This window comes from Neofelis nebulosa, chromosome 9, assembly GCF_028018385.1.
Source record: "Neofelis nebulosa isolate mNeoNeb1 chromosome 9, mNeoNeb1.pri, whole genome shotgun sequence".
NCBI lineage: Eukaryota > Metazoa > Chordata > Mammalia > Carnivora > Felidae > Neofelis > Neofelis nebulosa.
In genome coordinates, this window is record NC_080790.1 from 40,523,342 (window position 1) to 40,541,586 (window position 18,245).

General features: G+C 46.5%; 2 protein-coding genes and 1 long non-coding RNA gene across 6 annotated transcripts in view; 1 reads left to right on the top strand and 2 right to left on the bottom strand.

Annotated features, from left to right (window-relative positions):
- On the bottom strand, positions 1-3,340 carry VAMP8 (vesicle associated membrane protein 8). Its single transcript, XM_058683488.1, has 3 exons — positions 3,203-3,340; positions 1,699-1,857; positions 1-446 (listed from the first exon to the last, which is right to left on the bottom strand). The coding sequence occupies exons 1-3, from the start codon at positions 3,203-3,205 to the stop codon at positions 303-305; spliced, it is 306 nt and encodes a 101-aa protein (XP_058539471.1). The 5' UTR covers positions 3,206-3,340; the 3' UTR covers positions 1-302.
- The window catches only part of GGCX (gamma-glutamyl carboxylase), a 24,096-nt gene continuing 8,775 nt past the window's right edge, over positions 2,925-18,245 (top strand). The window contains exons 1-6 of one of the 4 annotated variants that reach the window (XM_058683470.1): positions 2,925-3,363; positions 13,368-13,538; positions 14,659-14,817; positions 15,145-15,310; positions 16,950-17,028; positions 17,454-17,560. In XM_058683470.1, the coding sequence (XP_058539453.1) occupies positions 3,204-3,363; positions 13,368-13,538; positions 14,659-14,817; positions 15,145-15,310; positions 16,950-17,028; positions 17,454-17,560 (842 nt within the window). In that variant the 5' untranslated portion in view covers positions 2,925-3,203. The other 3 variants (XM_058683471.1, XM_058683472.1, XM_058683474.1) reach the window with 3 other exon arrangements.
- LOC131484818 (uncharacterized) lies at positions 5,285-11,405 on the bottom strand. The gene is made up of 2 exons (XR_009248460.1): positions 10,724-11,405; positions 5,285-6,371 (listed from the first exon to the last, which is right to left on the bottom strand). It is a non-coding gene; the product is annotated as an uncharacterized LOC131484818 (long non-coding RNA).

Sequence of the window (18,245 nt, forward strand, 5' to 3'; positions counted from 1 at the left end):
TAGAGATACTGAAAGGTCTTTATTGCCCACCGGCCACCATCAGTTTCCCAGCCACATGCTGGGCCTTCTGGGTGTCTCTCCAACCAACTCTGAGAGCCCATGAAATGCAGCCATGGTCCAGCTCTCTCCTTCCAGGGGACCAAGGTGCTCCCTGGGGCAGAGAGTATGGCAGCGGGGCCTCAGAATGAGGGGAGGGAGGACAGAGCAGCATTTCCTGCTGAGGATGGGAGAGAGGGCCCTTCTTGGCACCCACTATGGAGGGCTTCCCTGAAGAGGAAGACAGGGGGCAGGGGAGGGGCTCCCTAAGTTGGGATGGCATGGGTGGCAAAGAGCACGATGAGGAGGATGATGATAAAAACAATCACACAGATGAGGACAATCATCTTCACGTTCTTCCACCAGAATTTCCGAGCCACCTTCTGTGACGTGGTCTTGAAGTGCTCCGACTGTTGGGGGATAAGGCAGAGTGAACCAGTGCATCCTCCCACTGGAACAGAGGCCCACATGCCATACATCTAAATACTCAAGTGATCAGTTGAAATAACAGACTGTTAGACAAAAAATGTTCTGTCCTCCTGCCTTCATGACAGTCTGGTGGGCCACGTTCAAATTTAGAGTTCTTGGACTCCCTTTGGCCCCCTGCTTTCCCCCTTCTCTTCTTACCCTGCACCATCATGCACCTTGAAGCACCTATGCTCACACCCAGGGGTGCGATACTGTCTGCACGATCCACCTTGGGAGGGCACACATTGGGGCCAAGGGGTGCAAGCTCCAGATGGTCACATCTCCCTGGATCCATGACCCCTCACCCCACGGGGACTACTGAGGCTGGAGGGTGGGCCAGGGCAGCATGGAGGTTGGAGGTGACAGAAACTGCTCTTTCTCCTCAACTCAAGTTGCAGAAATTAAGTTTCCCTGGGCCATGCTCCCCCTGATTAGGCTATGGAAAGAAACACTAAGTCCCAGGGAGACAGGAGACAAAGGACCTATACCCAAAATTACACACAGGACTCAGAAAGCCATGGCCAGTCTCTCCCTGTGGACGTGGAACCTTAGGCTCCAGCCTTTATTGGAGTTACTTTGTTAGAGTTACTCCCTCCCTGAGCAGCTGGCTTCAGCCCCTGGCTGGAGGGAGAGAGGAATGAGGTCTAGCAAGATGTGTGGGAGATATTATTCTAGCCTTCAGTTAGCAGAGGACCCTTTGATCAAAGAATTTCACTGCTCTTCCCAGCTTCTTTTGAAAGCAGACTCAGCAAAACTCCAGCAGTTTTCTACCCCCTGCCAAATAACTCCCAGAGAAGGCCAAAGGCCCTAGGAGGATTTTCCAGAGCCAATATTTTTGCCCTGGGGAGGTCAGGTCCAAATGATTGTCAAGGGAAGCCTTCAAAGAGAAAAATCAGTTTCATGGGAGAGAAGCCTAAGAATGCAAGGCCTGACCGGGGTCGTCTGTCTCAGAAAATACCTCCAACAGTTAGCCCCATCCACCCTCCCCCATCGTTGGACCCCTTCCCTGGATCCCAGTCCCAATCAGTGGAATAGAGCAGAATCAGAACTGGGGACTCGCTCATCAATTCCCAAAACAAGTGAAAAGGCAGACTTTCCTCCTATTCATTTTGCCCCCAACACCACCAACCCCCAAACCTCAACAATCCTACCCTCCCCTCTCTTCCTCTACCCCCAGTGGGCTCCCCATCTCACTGTGGCTTCCAGATCCTCTGTCTTGTTGCGGAGATGGTCCAGGTTTTCTCCTCGGGCCAGGATCCGCTCCACATTCTGGGTCATGATATTCTTGACTCCTTCCACCTCACTCTGCAGGTTCCGTACACGATCATTTCCTCCACCTCCACTGGCCTCCTCCTGGGCAGCAACACAGGGGTTAATTAGGTCAAGCAGTGGAGGAACTGAGACTCAGCCTCAGAGGCTGGAGGAGGAGAAGGCCTAAGATGGACTTTAGCTTTTTTTTTTTTTTAAATGTTTGAACTGTTTACAAAAAGAATGTTTTCATGTATTACTCATGTAATCAAAAAATAAATGCATTTTTAAGTATCGGAAGTTGAGTGCTGATGCTAGACAGACTGGATCAAATTTCTTTTCAGGTTCTCAGGGCCCCTGATGAGGAAAAGAAACACAGCACTAAATCCCTCTCCACTGTTTCCTTGCTCCTCTGATTGGGTTAGAGGGAACTGCTGAGCAGGCATCTTACAAAGTAGAAACCCTAAACCATTACTTACCAAAGGGTCCTTGTTACAAATATGTGTGCTGGGCAGCAGAACACCCTCAGCTAGCACACCCCCCCTTCCCTGCAAGAGAGTAGCTGGAGAGCAGTTCGGGTCCCAGGCCTCCAGCCTAACTGCTGTGACCCAGAGCAACAGCAACCAGGCTCTAAGTCCCTCACCAGGCCCCATGAGGGACAGTCATTGCGCCACAAACTTCTGCTTTCCCCACCACACAGCACCATGCGCAGGCACCAAGCCACGACTGCCTGCTTAAGCAGATATTAAATAAAAACAGCAGCCTGGGTGTTGGGGGAAATGGAGGGCCAGTCTGCCCTGGCTGATGATAAGGTTTTTGAACAACGAGGGAAAACCATTATTAAGCTCCTCCCACCCTGACCCACTAGACCTCTTGAAACAGGCCAGGAGCCGTGGGTCCAAACTAAATGGGTTATCACAGAAATCCAACTTCTGGTTCTTTTACAAACCCTTAGTTCTCTTCCTCACGTTTATGGAGAGGGGGCTGATTCCTCAGACCCGGCAGAGAGACAGATTCCTAGGGTTTCGGTATAGGGCTAAAGTGAAAGGCAGGCGGGAGGCGCGCGGGGGGCGGGTGTCTGCCGCTGGGCTGGAATCCGCCCTGAGAACTTCAGAGGTGCTGCCCAGGGGTGTCACAACACCCGGCGGCTGGAGGGCTGGAGGAGGAGATGAAAGGCTTCTCAGCAGCTCCTCGCCTGGAATTCGGATCCCCCACCCCCACCGAAACCCTGCTCCAGGCCGGCACAGAGGTCAGGGGAGGGAGTAGAGAAGAAGCAGGAACACCCGCCCAGGCAGCTCCGAACTTTTTGCAGTCAAGTTGTCAAAGGAGAAAGGCCAGTCAGCCCAGGCCCAGCCCTCCGACTTTGCCGCCGCGCTCTCCTGATCCCCAGCCCCCAGCCCACTCTGGCCCGTCTTTGAATCGGCCCCTTCCTGGTTTCCAGCTCGCTCACCATGTCTCCAAGCGGCTCAGGCCTGTCAGCGGCAAACTCGCCTAGTCTGTTTCCTCCCGGGCGGCCCTCGGCTCACTTCCTGCTTGCTCCAACTTTCAGCCTGCCCCCGCCCACCTCGCATCCCGAGCGGTTCCAGCCTCACCTCCGGCAGGTTCCCCCAGGTAGGCGGGCACCCTCCATTGCCCTCCCAGTCTCCTCCCAAACCAGGGCTTAGGCTTAAAGCAACAGGGCTCCCGGGCACCAAAGGTCTTCTAACTCATCAGGAACAAGAAAAGAAAGATCAAGCAGCCCTCCTAGGTTTCCTGACGCTGGACCTCCCGATATAGAAAGGGAAGCTGTCTCTCTGTCTCTCTCTCTTTTTAATGTCCTGAATATCTGACCCCAAAACTTACAGACTGAAATCAACCCTAAGCACCCTGCCAGGGCTAATTAACATAGAAACAGAACACAGATATGAAAATTTCTTGCCGGCAACCCTTGTTCCCATGTTTATGGGTGGTCAGAAAGTATTAAAACCTCCAAAGTCTGGAATGCTGTGATCTTTGGCTGTGGTGTCAGAAAGCTCTGGGTTATTAGCTGTGTGACCCTGAATGAACCTCTTCACCTCTCTGGGTTTTGCAGGTGCTAGTGATGATGTCAGAGGATGGTGGGGAGGTAAAAAAGGATAGCACACGCAGTGTGCCTGGCAAAGTGTCCAGAACAAAGACCTATCCACTGTTATAACCAGGAAATGATGGCTAACCAACCCCTTCTTTCCTCCCAGAGTTCAACGATCCCTTCAGGAGCCACCATGAGGGGTTGGTGAGCCGAGTCAGAAATGGTCAGATGCCTGCCCTATGGACCAGAGAAGGGCCCCAGGGCAAAGGATTTTTCCACCACCTGGCTCCAGGCCAGAGAAAATCCAGTCTTCCTGGATGGTATTTATGAAGACAGAACAATAACAGGGTCATGCAAAAGGGAACAAACATTCCTGTCCCATCCCAGAAGTATCAGTTCTAAGAGGGAAATGTCAGCTTCTCTAACACATGCTTTTTCAAAGGATTTAACAAATTTTGGACCTCAGTTTTGAGACACTTTATTCTACTTTATAATGAAATCTTATCCCAATTTAGATATTATATTTTACAAACCTGAATTTCGATGGACAGTACCAGCCTGCTTTCACCATCCTTAGAAAAGCTATAAAGTAGAGGCGCCTGGGTGGCTCAGTAGGTTCAGCATCCGACTTCAGCTCAGGTCATGATCTCACCATTAGCGAGTTCAAGCCCCGCGTGGGGCTCTGTGCTGACAGCTCGGAGCCTGGAGCCTGCTTCAGATTCTGTGTCTCCCTCTCTCTCTGCCCCTCCCCCGTTCATGCTCCGTCTCTCTGTCTCAAAAATAAATAACATTTAAAAAAAAAAAAAAGCTATAAAGTGGTCAAGTGGAGGTAGGTCAGAATCCTTGATCTGTACTTGTGCTGTCCAGTACAGTAGCCACTGACCTCATGTGCACATAGTACTATGTACTGTATACTGTGAACATAGTACTTGAACTATGGCTAATCTGAACTGAGAAGTGAGGGGCCCCTGGGAGGCTCAGTGGTTGACTTTGGCTCAGATCATGATCTCATGGCTCTTGTATTCAAGCCCCACATCCTCAGGCAAAGCCCTGATAGTGCGGAGTCTATTTCAGATTCTCTGTCTCTCTCTGTCTCTCTCTCTCTGCCCCTCCCCTACTCTCTCTCTCTCTCAAAAAAAATTTTTAAACAAATTAGAATGAACTGAGAAGTGATGTAAGAGTAAATAAAGTACACTCTGTATTTCAAAGAGTTGTTATGCAAAAAAGAATGTAAATATCTCACTAGTCATTTTACATACTGATGACATGTTGAAATAATGTCGTAGTATATTGAATTAAATTTTAAAAATTGATAAAATTAATTTCACCTGTTTCTTTTCTTTTACTATTAGACATGCTGATCCATACCTTAATATTTGTGTGACCTTAGATAGACTTATGTGACATCTCTAAGCCTCAGTTACCTCACTGTCTGTGCCTGGCACTGAAAAAACCCTCAGTAAATGGTGGCTATTGTGATTACTATTATTAAGAATGCCAGGGCGCCTGGATGGCTCAGTCGCTTAAGCATCTGACTTAGGCTCAGGTCAGGATCTCATGGTTCATCAGTTCTAGTCCCACCTCAGATGAGCACGAGCTTCACTTCGGGTGAGCTGGAGCCCTGCTTTGGGTCAGTCCCCCTTCTCTGTGTCTCTCTTCCTCTCTCTTTGCCCCTCACAGGATTCTCTCTGTGTGTCCCTAGCTCACTGGCGCCCTCTCGCTCTCAAAAAAAAAAAAAAAAGTCCAAATGCTAAGGCAATGGTGGATAGGGGAACATGAAAGGTGCCAAGAAACAAAGGGCCAGAGTAGAATGTCTGAGAAGAGCAGAAAGAAATGAAGGAGGATTTCCAGGGTGGAAATCAAGGTGACAGTAGTTGAGGAGTTACTGGGGTCTAGCATGCCACTGCCAGCCTTGGATATACATCGATGTCCCTGAGGGAGCTGACCCTTGGCCTAGATCCAGCAGCCATTAGGGAGATTCTCTAGGGCCCAGAGTTGGGACTGCAACCTGTTCCACCTTGTCTTCACCATGCAGAATCCCTGCAGGCTTGGCCTCACCTCACTGTGCAAACATCACAATGCTACCCTTGGGCAGACGACCACCTTGCTAATGCCCTCACAAGATGAGACACTCAGTAAGGCACCAAACAATGCACAATGAGCAGAAATGGTACTATGCGGATGGGGGTGCCTGGCTGGCTCAGTTAGAAGAGCATGTGCCTCTTGATCTTGAGGTCATGAGTTAAAGCCTCACATTGGGCCTAGAGCTTACTTGAGAAGAAAAGAAAAAGAAAGGAAAAAGAAATGATAATATGGGCAGGGTGCAAGAAGAGAAACAAGTCATCGATTCCCTTACAGTTAAGGAAGGCTCTATCCCAGGAGAGATGGAATATCAGTCACTCGAAAAGAAAAATGCTAGGTGGTAGGAGTGGCAGTCAAAGAAGCAATAACGGTGTGATGAAGAATATTCTCAGTCCCTATGTGATCAGAAGATTTGGGTATCAGCTCTCCTACTCCTTGGCTGTAGAGTCTTGGGCAAGCCACTTCCCTCTGGGAGCTTCAGTTTCTTCATCTGCAAAATGGGAAGAAGAATGAAGGTGCTTTGCAGGGTTATTATTTGGATTAAATGGTATGGATATATTTTTCTATATTTCTACTAAACCACTTTATGAATGAAAAAAGAAACTAATGGAAAAAGTAGAATGAGAAAATAGTGGAAGAGGAATAGTTAACAGTCTGCAAAGCAACCAGGCAAACTTTGGGGGTACACTGACATCTGTCCCAGTCTTCTTACTTATGGCCCAAGTGGGCAGTTTACTCCCTCTCTGGGGAAAGGCTAGAAAGTAAGGAAAGGCACATTCAGGAGGCACAACAGGAATTGCTTCCTGAGGGATCATAAAGCTCTCACCACTGCCAAGGCCTCTTTTGTCTCCAAATCCTTTTGTCGGCCGTTACACTGCTGGCCACCCCATCTGTGACACAGTCACCTCCCCCCATTGCTTCTAATGTGCCTTCTTCCTTTCTGACTGTGACCTTAGAAGCAGAAGGTTCTGCCCTTGGCCATCTTCACTTCCGACTCTGCACTCTCCTGGAGTAATAGTCCTCTATGAGGTTGATTTTGTCCTCCAAGGGACATTTGACAACATCTGGAGACATTTTGGGTTGTTGCAACTGAGGGGATGTCTACTGGCATCCAGTGGGTAGAGGCCAAGGGTGCCAAATTTCCTACAGCTCTCTCACAACAAAGAATTACATAGACTAAAATGTCAATAGTTCTAAGGCTGAAACCCTGGTCTCTCTAGGGAAGTGCAATGCTTTATGGTTGTAGCAGCCATTTCTGGATGATCCCCAAATCTGTATCTCTAGCCCTGACCTTGCTTTCAATTGCTACTACCGCGTCTCTGATGCCCTCTCCACAGACACCTCTGACAGTCAAAGCAAGCCCTTTATCTTTTCCCCGTATTCCTCCTGCTGGGTAGTAGTACTCCCATTCTTGGGAAACTCCCAGTTTCCCCAAGCTAGGGATCCCTAAACCATCCTACACCCACAATGGGACATCACTAAGTCTTGATTCTATCTTGATCACATCTCTCTATCCACTCTCTCCTTTCCACACCAGCTCCTGATTCCTAGGTAACACCAGTATTATCTCCTCTCTGGACAATTCCATCCACCTCCAAACTGACCCTTCTTTTCCCATCCATTCCTCACAGGGCTGCTTGTTATCTTCCCAAACACAGATTTGAGTATGCTCCACCTGGTCCCCAGAGTAAAGCCCAAAGTTCCCGGTTTGGCATCCCAAGATTCTTTTTAACCCGGTTTTCAAAGCTTATCTCCCATGAGACTCACCTCCCACTCCCCTCAATCATACCAAATTATATGTGCTTCCTCAAACACACCATCTCCCCCTTTTTTTAAACTTTTTTTTTGTTTATTTATTTTTGAGAGAGACAGAGACAGAGTGCGAGTGGGGAAGGGGCAGAGAGAGAGGGAGACACAGAATCTGAAGCAGGCTCTAGTCTCTCAGCTGTCAGCACAGAGCCCGACATGGGGCTTGAACCCACAAACTGTGAGATCATGATCTAAGCAGAAAGTCGGACGCCCAACTGACTGAGCCACCCAGGAGCCCCCACACCATCCCCTTTTATATCTTTGTCCAAGCAGACTTTTCTTATGATGAGCAAATATCCTGCTTCACTCATCACTAAGTCTATTAATATTTAAGACATTGCTTGCGTGAAGCCTTCAAGATTTCCCCATTGAAGTTAACTTCTTCCTCTTCTGATCTCCATTACATTTTATCTTTTATAGAATCTATAATACGCTTTGCCATTAGCTGCATATACATTTGACTCCTCCAAGACTCTAACTTCTATGAAGATAGGGGCTATGTCTTCACTTTGGTACCCTTGTAGAAAATAATATATGCCATAACCATAGTAGGCACTCATTTAATGTTTGGGGTACTGAATCAAGAGATCTGAAAGAGGGCTTGTCTCCAGTGCATATAAAAAGATAATTTTTATTAGAAAAGATCCATGAAGAAATCTCTTTCCTGGATTTTGGGCCATTTTATGGATAAACGAATGCTAACTGGCATGAGTGTTTGTATACTGGTCCTGAAAGGATAAACTGGAAATCAACCCCTTCAACAAAAACAAGTTAAAATCATGGGGTGGAGAGGTACTGAGTTCCCACAGCTCATTTATTAGCTGTACTTCTCTTACCCAGAATGCTCTTCGTTCACCCAAGACTACTAAGAACTTTTGATTTCCCTCTTTTCTCTCAAAATTATACTCATCCTTCAAAGTCCAGCTCACGTTTTCAGAAAACTTTCCTGAGTTCTCCAGTCATAATTCATTTCCTCTTCAATGCTCCCACAGTACTTTAAACCCCACTTAATTCTTAGGACTTTATAGGGGTGCCTGGGTGGCTCAGTATGTTACGCATCTGACTTATGATTTTGGCTCATGTTGTGATCTCACAGTTCGTGGGATCAAGCCCGCATTAGGCTCTGTGCTGACAGCATGGAGTCTGCTTGGTATTCTCTCTCCCTCTCTCTGCCCCCTCCCCCCACATGTGCACGTACTCTCTCTCTCAAAATAAATAAACTTTAAAAAATACACAGAATTTTATATATTCTGTTATTATCCTATTATTTCTATATTCTTTTATTATTATGTTTCCTTGTCCTTCAAGGAAGAGGACAGAGGCCACAGCTTACTAATTTGTTTCTTTCTCTGTAACCTGTACAGTTCTTGTCACATAACAGATCATAATTGCTGAATTTAATGGAACCATCTAATTTGAGTGGTCTTAGAAGAGCTAGCCCAAACTTTCCAACCCACACCAAATTCATTTGGACTGGGGCTGACAGCAGATTAAATGATTCCCCCCTATAAATAGATCAATGGCTTCCAAAGTGACTTGGCCTACCCTGTCTGTTAGGATAACCTAGAAGTGGGCCAGACCCTCAGCCGCAGGAACAGTTAGCCCAGTGATTCTACCTGCCAAACACATCTGTCCCTAGTAATCCCTACTTTTATATCTATTCCTGACATTCCTTCCCTTTAGGATAATTGTTCTCAACACATGGTCCACAAAACCCTGGGGTCCTCAAGGACAAAACTACCTTTGTAATAATATGGATCCATTATTTGTCCTTTTAATTATGTTGCCATTTGCACTGATACAAAAGCAATTTGCACTGATGATACAAAAGCAACCATGGGTAATAAAATTGTTGGCAACTTAGCAGGAATGAGACACCAAATTGTAGTAGTCATTGTATTCCTCCCTGCTGTGCACTTGCATTTTCAAATAATGCCATTTTCAATTAAGGACATCCCTAGTGAAGCAGTACACATTTTTTTTTTTAATTTATTTTGAGAGAATGCACACACAAGCAGGGGAAGGGCAGAGAGAGAGGGAGAGAAGATAATCCCAAGCAGGCTTCACACTGTCAGCGCAGAGCCTGACATGGTGGGGTTGAACCCATGAACCATGAAATCATGACCTGAGCCTAAATCAAGAGTTGGATGCTTAACCAACTAAGCCACCCAGGCACCCTGAAGCAGTATAAATTATTAATTTTATTAATTCTTGACACTGGGGTACACATCCTTTACTATTTTGGGTGAAGAAATGGGAAATACGCACACAGCGCCTTGCATACCCAAGGATGACGGCCGTCTCACAGTTGTTCTAAGAAAAACCACCTGTGTAGTTAAAATGTGACAACTCCCATACACCTCTTAGCCCTCTCCCATTTTTCTCCCATTATTAACATCTTGCATTAGTGTGGTATATTTGTTACAATTGATGAGCTAATATCGATACATTATTATTAACAAAGCCCACAGTTTAATTAGGGTTCACATTCTATGGGTTTTGCCAAATGTATAATGACATGTATGTACCATGATACCATTACAGTATCATACAGAATAGTTTCACTTCTCTAGAAACCCCATGTGCTCCACCTAGTCATCTCTCCCTCCCTTCCCCCAGTTCCTGGCAACCACAGATCTTTTGCCTTAAAACCAGTTTTGTCTTTTCCAGGGTTATCAGTTTGGGTCATACCGTATATAGCCTTTTCAGATTGGTTTCTTTCACCTAGGGATAGGCATTTAAGGTTCCCCAGGTCCTTTTGTGGCTTGGTAGCTCATTTCATTGTATCACTGAATATTCCATTGTATGGATGTGTCAGTTTGTTTATCCACTCACCTATTGAAGGACATCTCGGTTGCTTCCAAGTTTGGGCAGTTATGAATAACGCTGCTTTACATTTGGGCACAGCTTTCGTGTGGGCATAACTTTTCATTTGGGTAAATGCCAAGGAGCACAACTGCTGGATCACATGGTAAAACCATGTTTAGTTTTGTTAAGAAACTTCTAAACTGTTTTTCCAGAGGGGCTATATACCATTTTGCATTCCTATCAGCAATGAAGTAGACTTCCTGTTGTTCCACGTCTTCGCCAGCATTAGTTGGTGGTGGTGCTTTGGATTTCAACCATTCTGATAATTCTCTCGTTGTTTTAATTTGCAATTCCGTAATAAAATAAGATGTTGGGTATCTTTGGTTTTTTTTTTTTTTCTTTAAGACTTTTTTTTCATGCTTATTTATTTATTTTCAGAGAGACAGAGAGGAAGCATGTACGGGGGAGGGGCAGAGAGGGAGGGAGAGAACCTCAAGCAGGCTCCACACTGTCAGCACAGAGCCCAATGTGGGGCTCAATCTCACGAATCAGGAGATCATGACCTGAGTTGAGATCTAGAGTGGGACGCTTAACTGACTGAGTCACCCAGGCACCCCTTTTCTTTCTTTTTTAAAAAAATGAAACATCATTTTACTTGAGGATATTGGACAGACTATGGTTATTCCAACTGGCACATTTGGCAGATAGTTTTTGAAAAAAGAAAGGAGTGTGACTGTTCCTTAAAGGAAAACAATAGACAGCATTTGTTGCCAATGATAAAATTTGAGCTTTCAAGTGAAAATTAAAGTTTTGGAAAACTTGTATCTGCCACTGTGAGCTTGGCAGCTTCCCAACACTTAAAAGACTCTGAATTTGGAAGAGCAGCATAACTCAGTGAAACAATGTTTTCCAAATGACTAAATGCATGATTTTGTAAAAAGTCCATTCAAAGTGTAAGATATACCGTGATTTAATGTAACAAAGCATAAAAGTTCATTGATCTGGTTTCAGAGTCCACATCCAACTAACCTTTAAAAAACTACCAGTTTTAAGTTTAGGTGAGGTATCAAAGATGGAGACCCACAATTATCTAAAAAAGTTATTAAAATGTTTTTTTTTCCTTTTACAACTGAGTATCTATGAGGCCAGATTTCCTTCGTATACTTCATTCAACACCAGATCAAATCCAGAAGCAGATAGGAGAATCTAGCTGTTTCCAATTAAGGCACACATTAAAGAGATTTTCATGTAAAACAATACAGTACTACTGTAGTAGTAGTAGTGTTACTTGTGTAACTTTTTGTGGGAAATATACTTTTTGCATAAAAACGTTATTTCTGTAGGGGCACCTTGGTGGCTCAGGTCATGATCTCACAGTTCATGAGTTCCAGCGCCCACATGGGGCTCTCTGCTGTCAGTGGGGAGCCTGCTTTAGATCTTCTCTACCCGCCCCTTCCCAGCTGTCTCTTTCAAACATAAACATTTTTTAAAATGTTATTTATGTAAACGTATAATGGGTTTATTTGTCTTTTTAAGCGAATCAATACATATTTTAAACATTTCTCAGTGTACGTTTCTAATATGGTAAACGTGGAAAAAGAAAACCCAGGTAAATAAAAGCTCTTTAGGGTTCTCAATAATGTGCAGCTGGGTCAAAGTGTCCTGAGACCAAAACAATGTGAGAACCGCTGTTCTAGGATGCCCTCCAGTGATGCAGTTGGCCAATCCCAGCGCAGTAAATAGATATTACAGTGCTGGTCAAGCCTCACCTCTTTAGGAATCCTCCCTGATCGACCACACTTTATCTACACACTGCCCATATTCTACATCCCCTCTGCAGTTGTGCGCTTCCCCAGCTGATTTCAAACCTCTGGTCCCTGGCAGGTACCGGAAGAGAGAATAAAGTAACTCGCACCCTCTCCCTATGCCGGGATAGCCCTTCGAGGTGTGTCCTCAACTCAGAGGTCAACCTTTCTGGGGAACAGTCTGACATTTGCGCCCGCATCGCTCATGTCTGGGAGCACCGCAGGGACACCATAACTTGGAGACGCCTAATGGGGGCGGGAGGAGCCCAGGGAAGTTGCCAGAATTCCGAGATATCTTAAGGCTGAAGGCATAGAGGAGCTTCGGAACGCTTCGGGGGAGAGACAGGTCTGGCGGCTGAAACGAGGCGGGTCTAGGGCATCCTCACCCCTCCTCTGTCACAAAGCAAGGCGACGCCCGCTGAGGCGCTGGCTCGCTTGCACTAAGGCTCTTCGCTCCTCCCTTTGCCGCCAAGCAGGGAGCCGGCGCAGCTGGCCAAAGCCCTCCACGACAGTCCCGGCGCTTTGCGGCCAGCCGTGCGCGTGCTGATGTGTCGGGGAGGCGGGGCTCAGGGAAGTGATCCGTCGGACGCTCCCTGCTCCCGCGCCGCGTCTGTGGCGGTGTTATCTCCTTGGAGCCATGGCGGTGTCTGCCCGGTCCGCACGGGCCCCGTCGGACTCACGTAGGCTCAGAGTCCTCCCCTGCGGCACAGAGAGAGAGAGAGAGAGAGAGGGACGCTGGTGTCAGAGGGGCGGGGGCGGTAGCACTGCCCTGTGGGACCCCGGGAAGGGGGACTCTGTTAGGAAGGAGCTTGTAGAGGGAGATTGCAGCCCGAGGATTTGGGCTGATGATGACACTCAGGGCGCGAGAGGTTCTGGGGCATTGGAGGATCCAGAAGGAGGGGTTGCACTGCAAGGGTGTTAGAGTACTTAGGAATCTGTGGGATAACCTGGTAGGCAGAAACCCTGGGGCTGTTGGGGCTGTGATTTCTGTGATTTGGGGAGAAGTCGATTTTAAAGCACTTCCATCCCCACACCTGCACACACGCTTTCTCTGTTGTTTGCAGATAAAGTACAGAAAGACAAGGCTGGACGGACTTCGGGGCCCAGTCAGGGCAGCGGAATGGTGAAACTCTTGGGTTTTGAGTGGACAGATGTTTCCAGCTGGGGGAGGCTGGTGACCCTGCTGAACCGACCAACGGATCCTGCCAGCCTGGCCGTCTTCCGTTTTCTCTTTGGTAAGTCAGGTTTCTGGGAGGGGCCAGTGTGGTGCTGGGTGAGAGAATAACAATCCTCCTTTGTGCATTTCTTGGTTACTTACTTAGTGATTTGCCTCCCTTTGCCTTAGAGCTGAAGATACTGATATCCTGGAAGAGATCTTTGTGGAGTTTAGGATCAAATCCAGCTTTGTCTCCTCTGATTAGGGTTTGGAGGCCAGAAATCCTTTGATCTGAGGTCATAGGAAATATAGAGGCAGAGGAACAGAGACCCATTTTGCTTGTGGCATGAAGTTGCCCAGTAACTATACTGAGGACTAGACCTCAGAGAAATGGCTAGGTGACAGGGCAGACATTTTGGCTGTGAATCCTGAATCCAGAGTTTCCTAACTCATAGGCCACACAAGGATGCTTGGAACGGGTTACAGATGTGCTGAGATATCCATCCCCTTAGCCCAGTGGTTCTCAACTGGTGGCAGTTTTGCTGTCCAGAAGACATTTTTATTTGTCACAACTTGGGGGAAGAGGAAGTAGTTGGCCACAGACCGGTGTGTACTTAGGAGCCAGGGATGCTGTGACCTAATGGTGCACAGGAGAGCCCCTCCCAGCAAATAATTAACCAGACTAAAATGTGATTGTCCCGAGGTTGAGAAACCCTGCCTAAACTGGAACTGTCCTCCGGACCTGAGTAGCTGCTTTTGTTTGCTCTAGTGTGTAAGCCAAGTACTATATTCTGGGCGTGCTAGGAAGTGAAAAAGTTTGAGAAGCACCACCCTAGAACACTTTCTATGCCTCGTAGGACAGACTTTAAGTTATCAAAACCTAAACAGTATTTATAGCGTTTTGTACACTTTTCTCATTTAATCCTCTTTGTAACCCTGTAAAAGATGAGCCCCTTTCTCAAATAGGGAATGAAGAATTAGCTCAGTGAGGTGTGGTGGCTGTCTGACATCACATAACCGGCATAATGCCTAGCACAGAGTAGGCGCTCAGTAATTATTGTTGAGGGAATGAGTGAGTGGCAGAGCCAGGGTTAGGTAAGAAGTCTGACGCTGGAGCTGGGTGCATTCCACTGTATTCCAGTGTATTCCACCTCTTCCTTTGCTGAGGGCTAACAGCCCCTCCTTGACTACCTTCTCAGGGCTGTTGATGGTGTTGGACATTCCCCAGGAACGGGGGCTCAGCTCCCTAGACCGAAGATACCTGGATGGGCTGGAGGTGTGCCGCTTCCCCTTGCTGGATGCCCTGCAGCCACTACCACTTGACTGGATGTATCTTGTCTATACCATCATGTTTCTGGGTGAGGGAAAGTGTGGGAGAGATGGGAGTATTACCTGGCCTACCTAAAACAAAGAAATACAAAGCATGCTGGTGAATGACCAAAGTCTTGGGTTCATTCTTTCACTTCCGCTGTGATTCATAATTTCATCTTGCTGACCTGTGTGTCATCTCAGCTGTGATCCCATAAGTCTTTTAAAAATATTAGAGTAACATTTAATTTTCATTTAGTTTTACCCGATGATAAAATGTCCTATGACTTTTCTTGATCCCACCCACAGCCTGTCCCAGGGGAGCTGGGCCTGTGGTGACCCTTTGATCTCTTAATCCTCTCCCCCACAAATCCCAGGGGCACTGGGCATGATGCTGGGCCTGTGCTACCGGATAAGCTGTGTGTTATTCCTGCTGCCATACTGGTATGTGTTTCTCCTGGACAAGACATCATGGAACAACCACTCCTATCTGTATGGTTTGTTGGCCTTTCAGCTGACATTCATGGACGCGAACCACTACTGGTATGAGTCTAGGGGAAAGGGGGAAGGGTTGGCCGGGTCAGGATGGTTACTGGTGATAGGGGCCCAGTGAGGTCCTAGAATTTGCCCCAGCAAACATATTTTCAACCGTGCTTTGCAAAGTGTGGTTACAGGGTCACATTTTGATTCGGATGAATTCGGGAGGGGGAAGGATCAGTGAGTTGGGGCACTTGGGATGACAAAAAGGAAAATGGCTCCATTCCCAACCCTCCACTCTTTCCATATCTCCCCAGGTGCCTTGATCTATCCACTTCCTGTAATCCTCTTAGAAGAAGAGAAGACTAAAGCCAGACATAGATGTTTTCAGATACCTCAAGGGTGGTCATGTGGAAGAGGGAGCAGACTTTCTCTGTGTGAGCCCAGGGGGGCAGAGTTAGAGCCAAGAGTAGCGGTTGCTGTGAGGCAGAGTCATATCAGAAGGAGAGGGCCCATCAGGGCCGCTCAGCAGTGCTGTCCTGGGAGGAGGTAACCCTCCCCCACCTCCGGCTTAGGCGACCATCTTTTATGGGAGGTGGTGAAGGGATTTGGAGACAGGGTGGCAGGGCGGATGATCTCTAGGGATCCTCCCCATTAAGTGAAAGCAAATATGCAAATATGAAATGTCAGTAAGATGGGTATAGGGAAAAAAAATCTCAAATGTTGATGTGTTACTGATTTATCAGTCATTAATTAACTTTCATTTATTAATATAACATACAGATGCCCCTTTGGTAAATCTTTAAATTCATTCAAAATAGCCAGCTCTGATCATATAAAATTAAGACAGTTTTGACAGAATACTCCTGAAAAGATTCATTTTTATAATTTTTACACAATTTGAAAAAATACCTATCCTTTACTGAAGGCTTTGCACATGGCCAGACACTATACTAAATACTTTAAAATTTTCCTCATTACAATGCCATGAGGTCTATAGTGCTGTTCTATTTATAAATGAGGAAACTAAGGCATAGGGAAGGATTGGCCTAAGGTCACCCACCAGGCTAAGAGGCACAAGTGAGAATCCAGGTCTCCTTAACTACAGACTGCAGTGCTCTTGACCACAAGTGTAAAGTGCCCCTTCCCCAACTTCTCTGCTCATTCATTGTGTTCTTGAAAACCTGTTTTGCTGCTGCCTCCCTAGAATACATCTAGTCTTAGTGTCTTGGGTATCTCTCCCAAGGTAGCTGTTAGCAGGTACCCTCTAGCACTACATCCTGGCATCTAGGTCTATGAAATGTCAGTTTGTCTTAGATTTTGGAAATTTTTTTTTTAATGCAGTATATGTTTACATATACCTTTAGCTTTTCAACCGTTCTTCTCAAATTCATTCTTTTTCAAATTCAGTCATATTCTAGCACTATGGTCCCTTCCCTGATTTGTTCCATTAGGACAAACTAATTTACTAACTAATGGTAAACACTGAACTCTTTGTCACTATCACTCACTAGTAACATTTCTGTCATGACCTAGTCACTGTTAAATTTGCTCATGTAATTCTAAAAGACCTTTAGAATAGCCCGGAGAACCTAAGAGGATATGGGAAGACTTCCTGGGATAGAGAGGTTATTACATTTAAAAAGAAAGGTGGAAATGTGCTGGACTAAGAAGCTCTCCTTACTGCTTGCTTCTCTTCGTGTAGGTCTGTGGACGGCCTGCTGAATGCCCGTAAGCGGAATGCCCACGTGCCCCTTTGGAACTATGCTGTGCTGCGGGGCCAGGTACAGGATTTGAGGAAAGAGGGAGGTGATCTTTGATACCCACTGTCAGCGTGGCCATCCTGCTGCCGGACTCCACTGTTCTCTGCCTCCTTGGATTCCTTTTGCTGAAAAGCTAGGCCACCTCTTCTGTCTTCTAGTCTCTGGGTTCTCTTACCTTGTCATGGAAAGAATAGAGCTTTATCCCTGCTAGATTGACATCCTTATGAGAGATATATGCTTCATGACTTTCTTTGGTACGTAATACTGTGCCTGGCATTGGTAGAATGTCAATAAATACTTGTTAGATGAGTGACTATCCCAGTTGAGTGATTCTAATCTTCCTTAGGCCCTGAACTCAGATCAGAACTTGTGTTATTGCCAGTAGTCTGTAGAAAATGGGGTTCTTTTTTTTGTTTGAACATTCGTTTTGGATTTTGTGTTTGCAGATCTTCATTGTGTACTTCATTGCGGGTGTGAAAAAGCTGGACGCAGACTGGGTTGAAGGCTATTCCATGGAGTACCTGTCCCGGCACTGGCTCTTCAGTCCCTTCAAGTGAGTGGCAGTCAGGGCAGAGTTTTCGTTGAGGCACAGGTACACAGCAGGTGACTCACCTCCCCCAGGCTTACGGTAACAACTGCCCTCCCTGCTTTGCCTGAATTTGCCACATGCTTTCCTCTGGCCACTCATCTTCCTATTCAGCAGAAGGCAGAGTCAGTGATACCAAAAGATCTAGGCTTACCTGTCCCTGGGCAAGAACAAAGGGAACAAACTAAAAGACGAAAGTCAGAATGAAGTGAGTTGGTGAATGAGTCCGTGCTCCTTGCAGCCGCCATAGGTGGTGCCTTGTGTTGCCACCCCGGCCTCTCGCCGGGACTCCTCAGCCAGTGTACATAGATGGACAGTCAGCGGCCCTGCTCTGACAAAATCATTGTTGCAAGCTCTTTAGAAAACAGAGGTTTGTCTCTCTTGAATTCTCCTTTCCTTCTGTTTTTCCTTGCCTCTTTTACTTTATTCTTTCTTTTTCCCTGTTCTTTCCCAGTTCCAAAAGTTTGACTTTATTATGTTAGGCATTTGCTTTTTATTTTTTTATTTTTTAAGTATGTTTATTTATTTTGAGAAAGAGTGAGCGCTTGCACAGGAAGGGCAGAGAGAGTAGGAGAGAGAGAAAAATCCCAAACAGGCTTTGCACGTTCAGTGTGGAACCTGACGCAGGGCTCGAACTCATGAACCGTGGGAT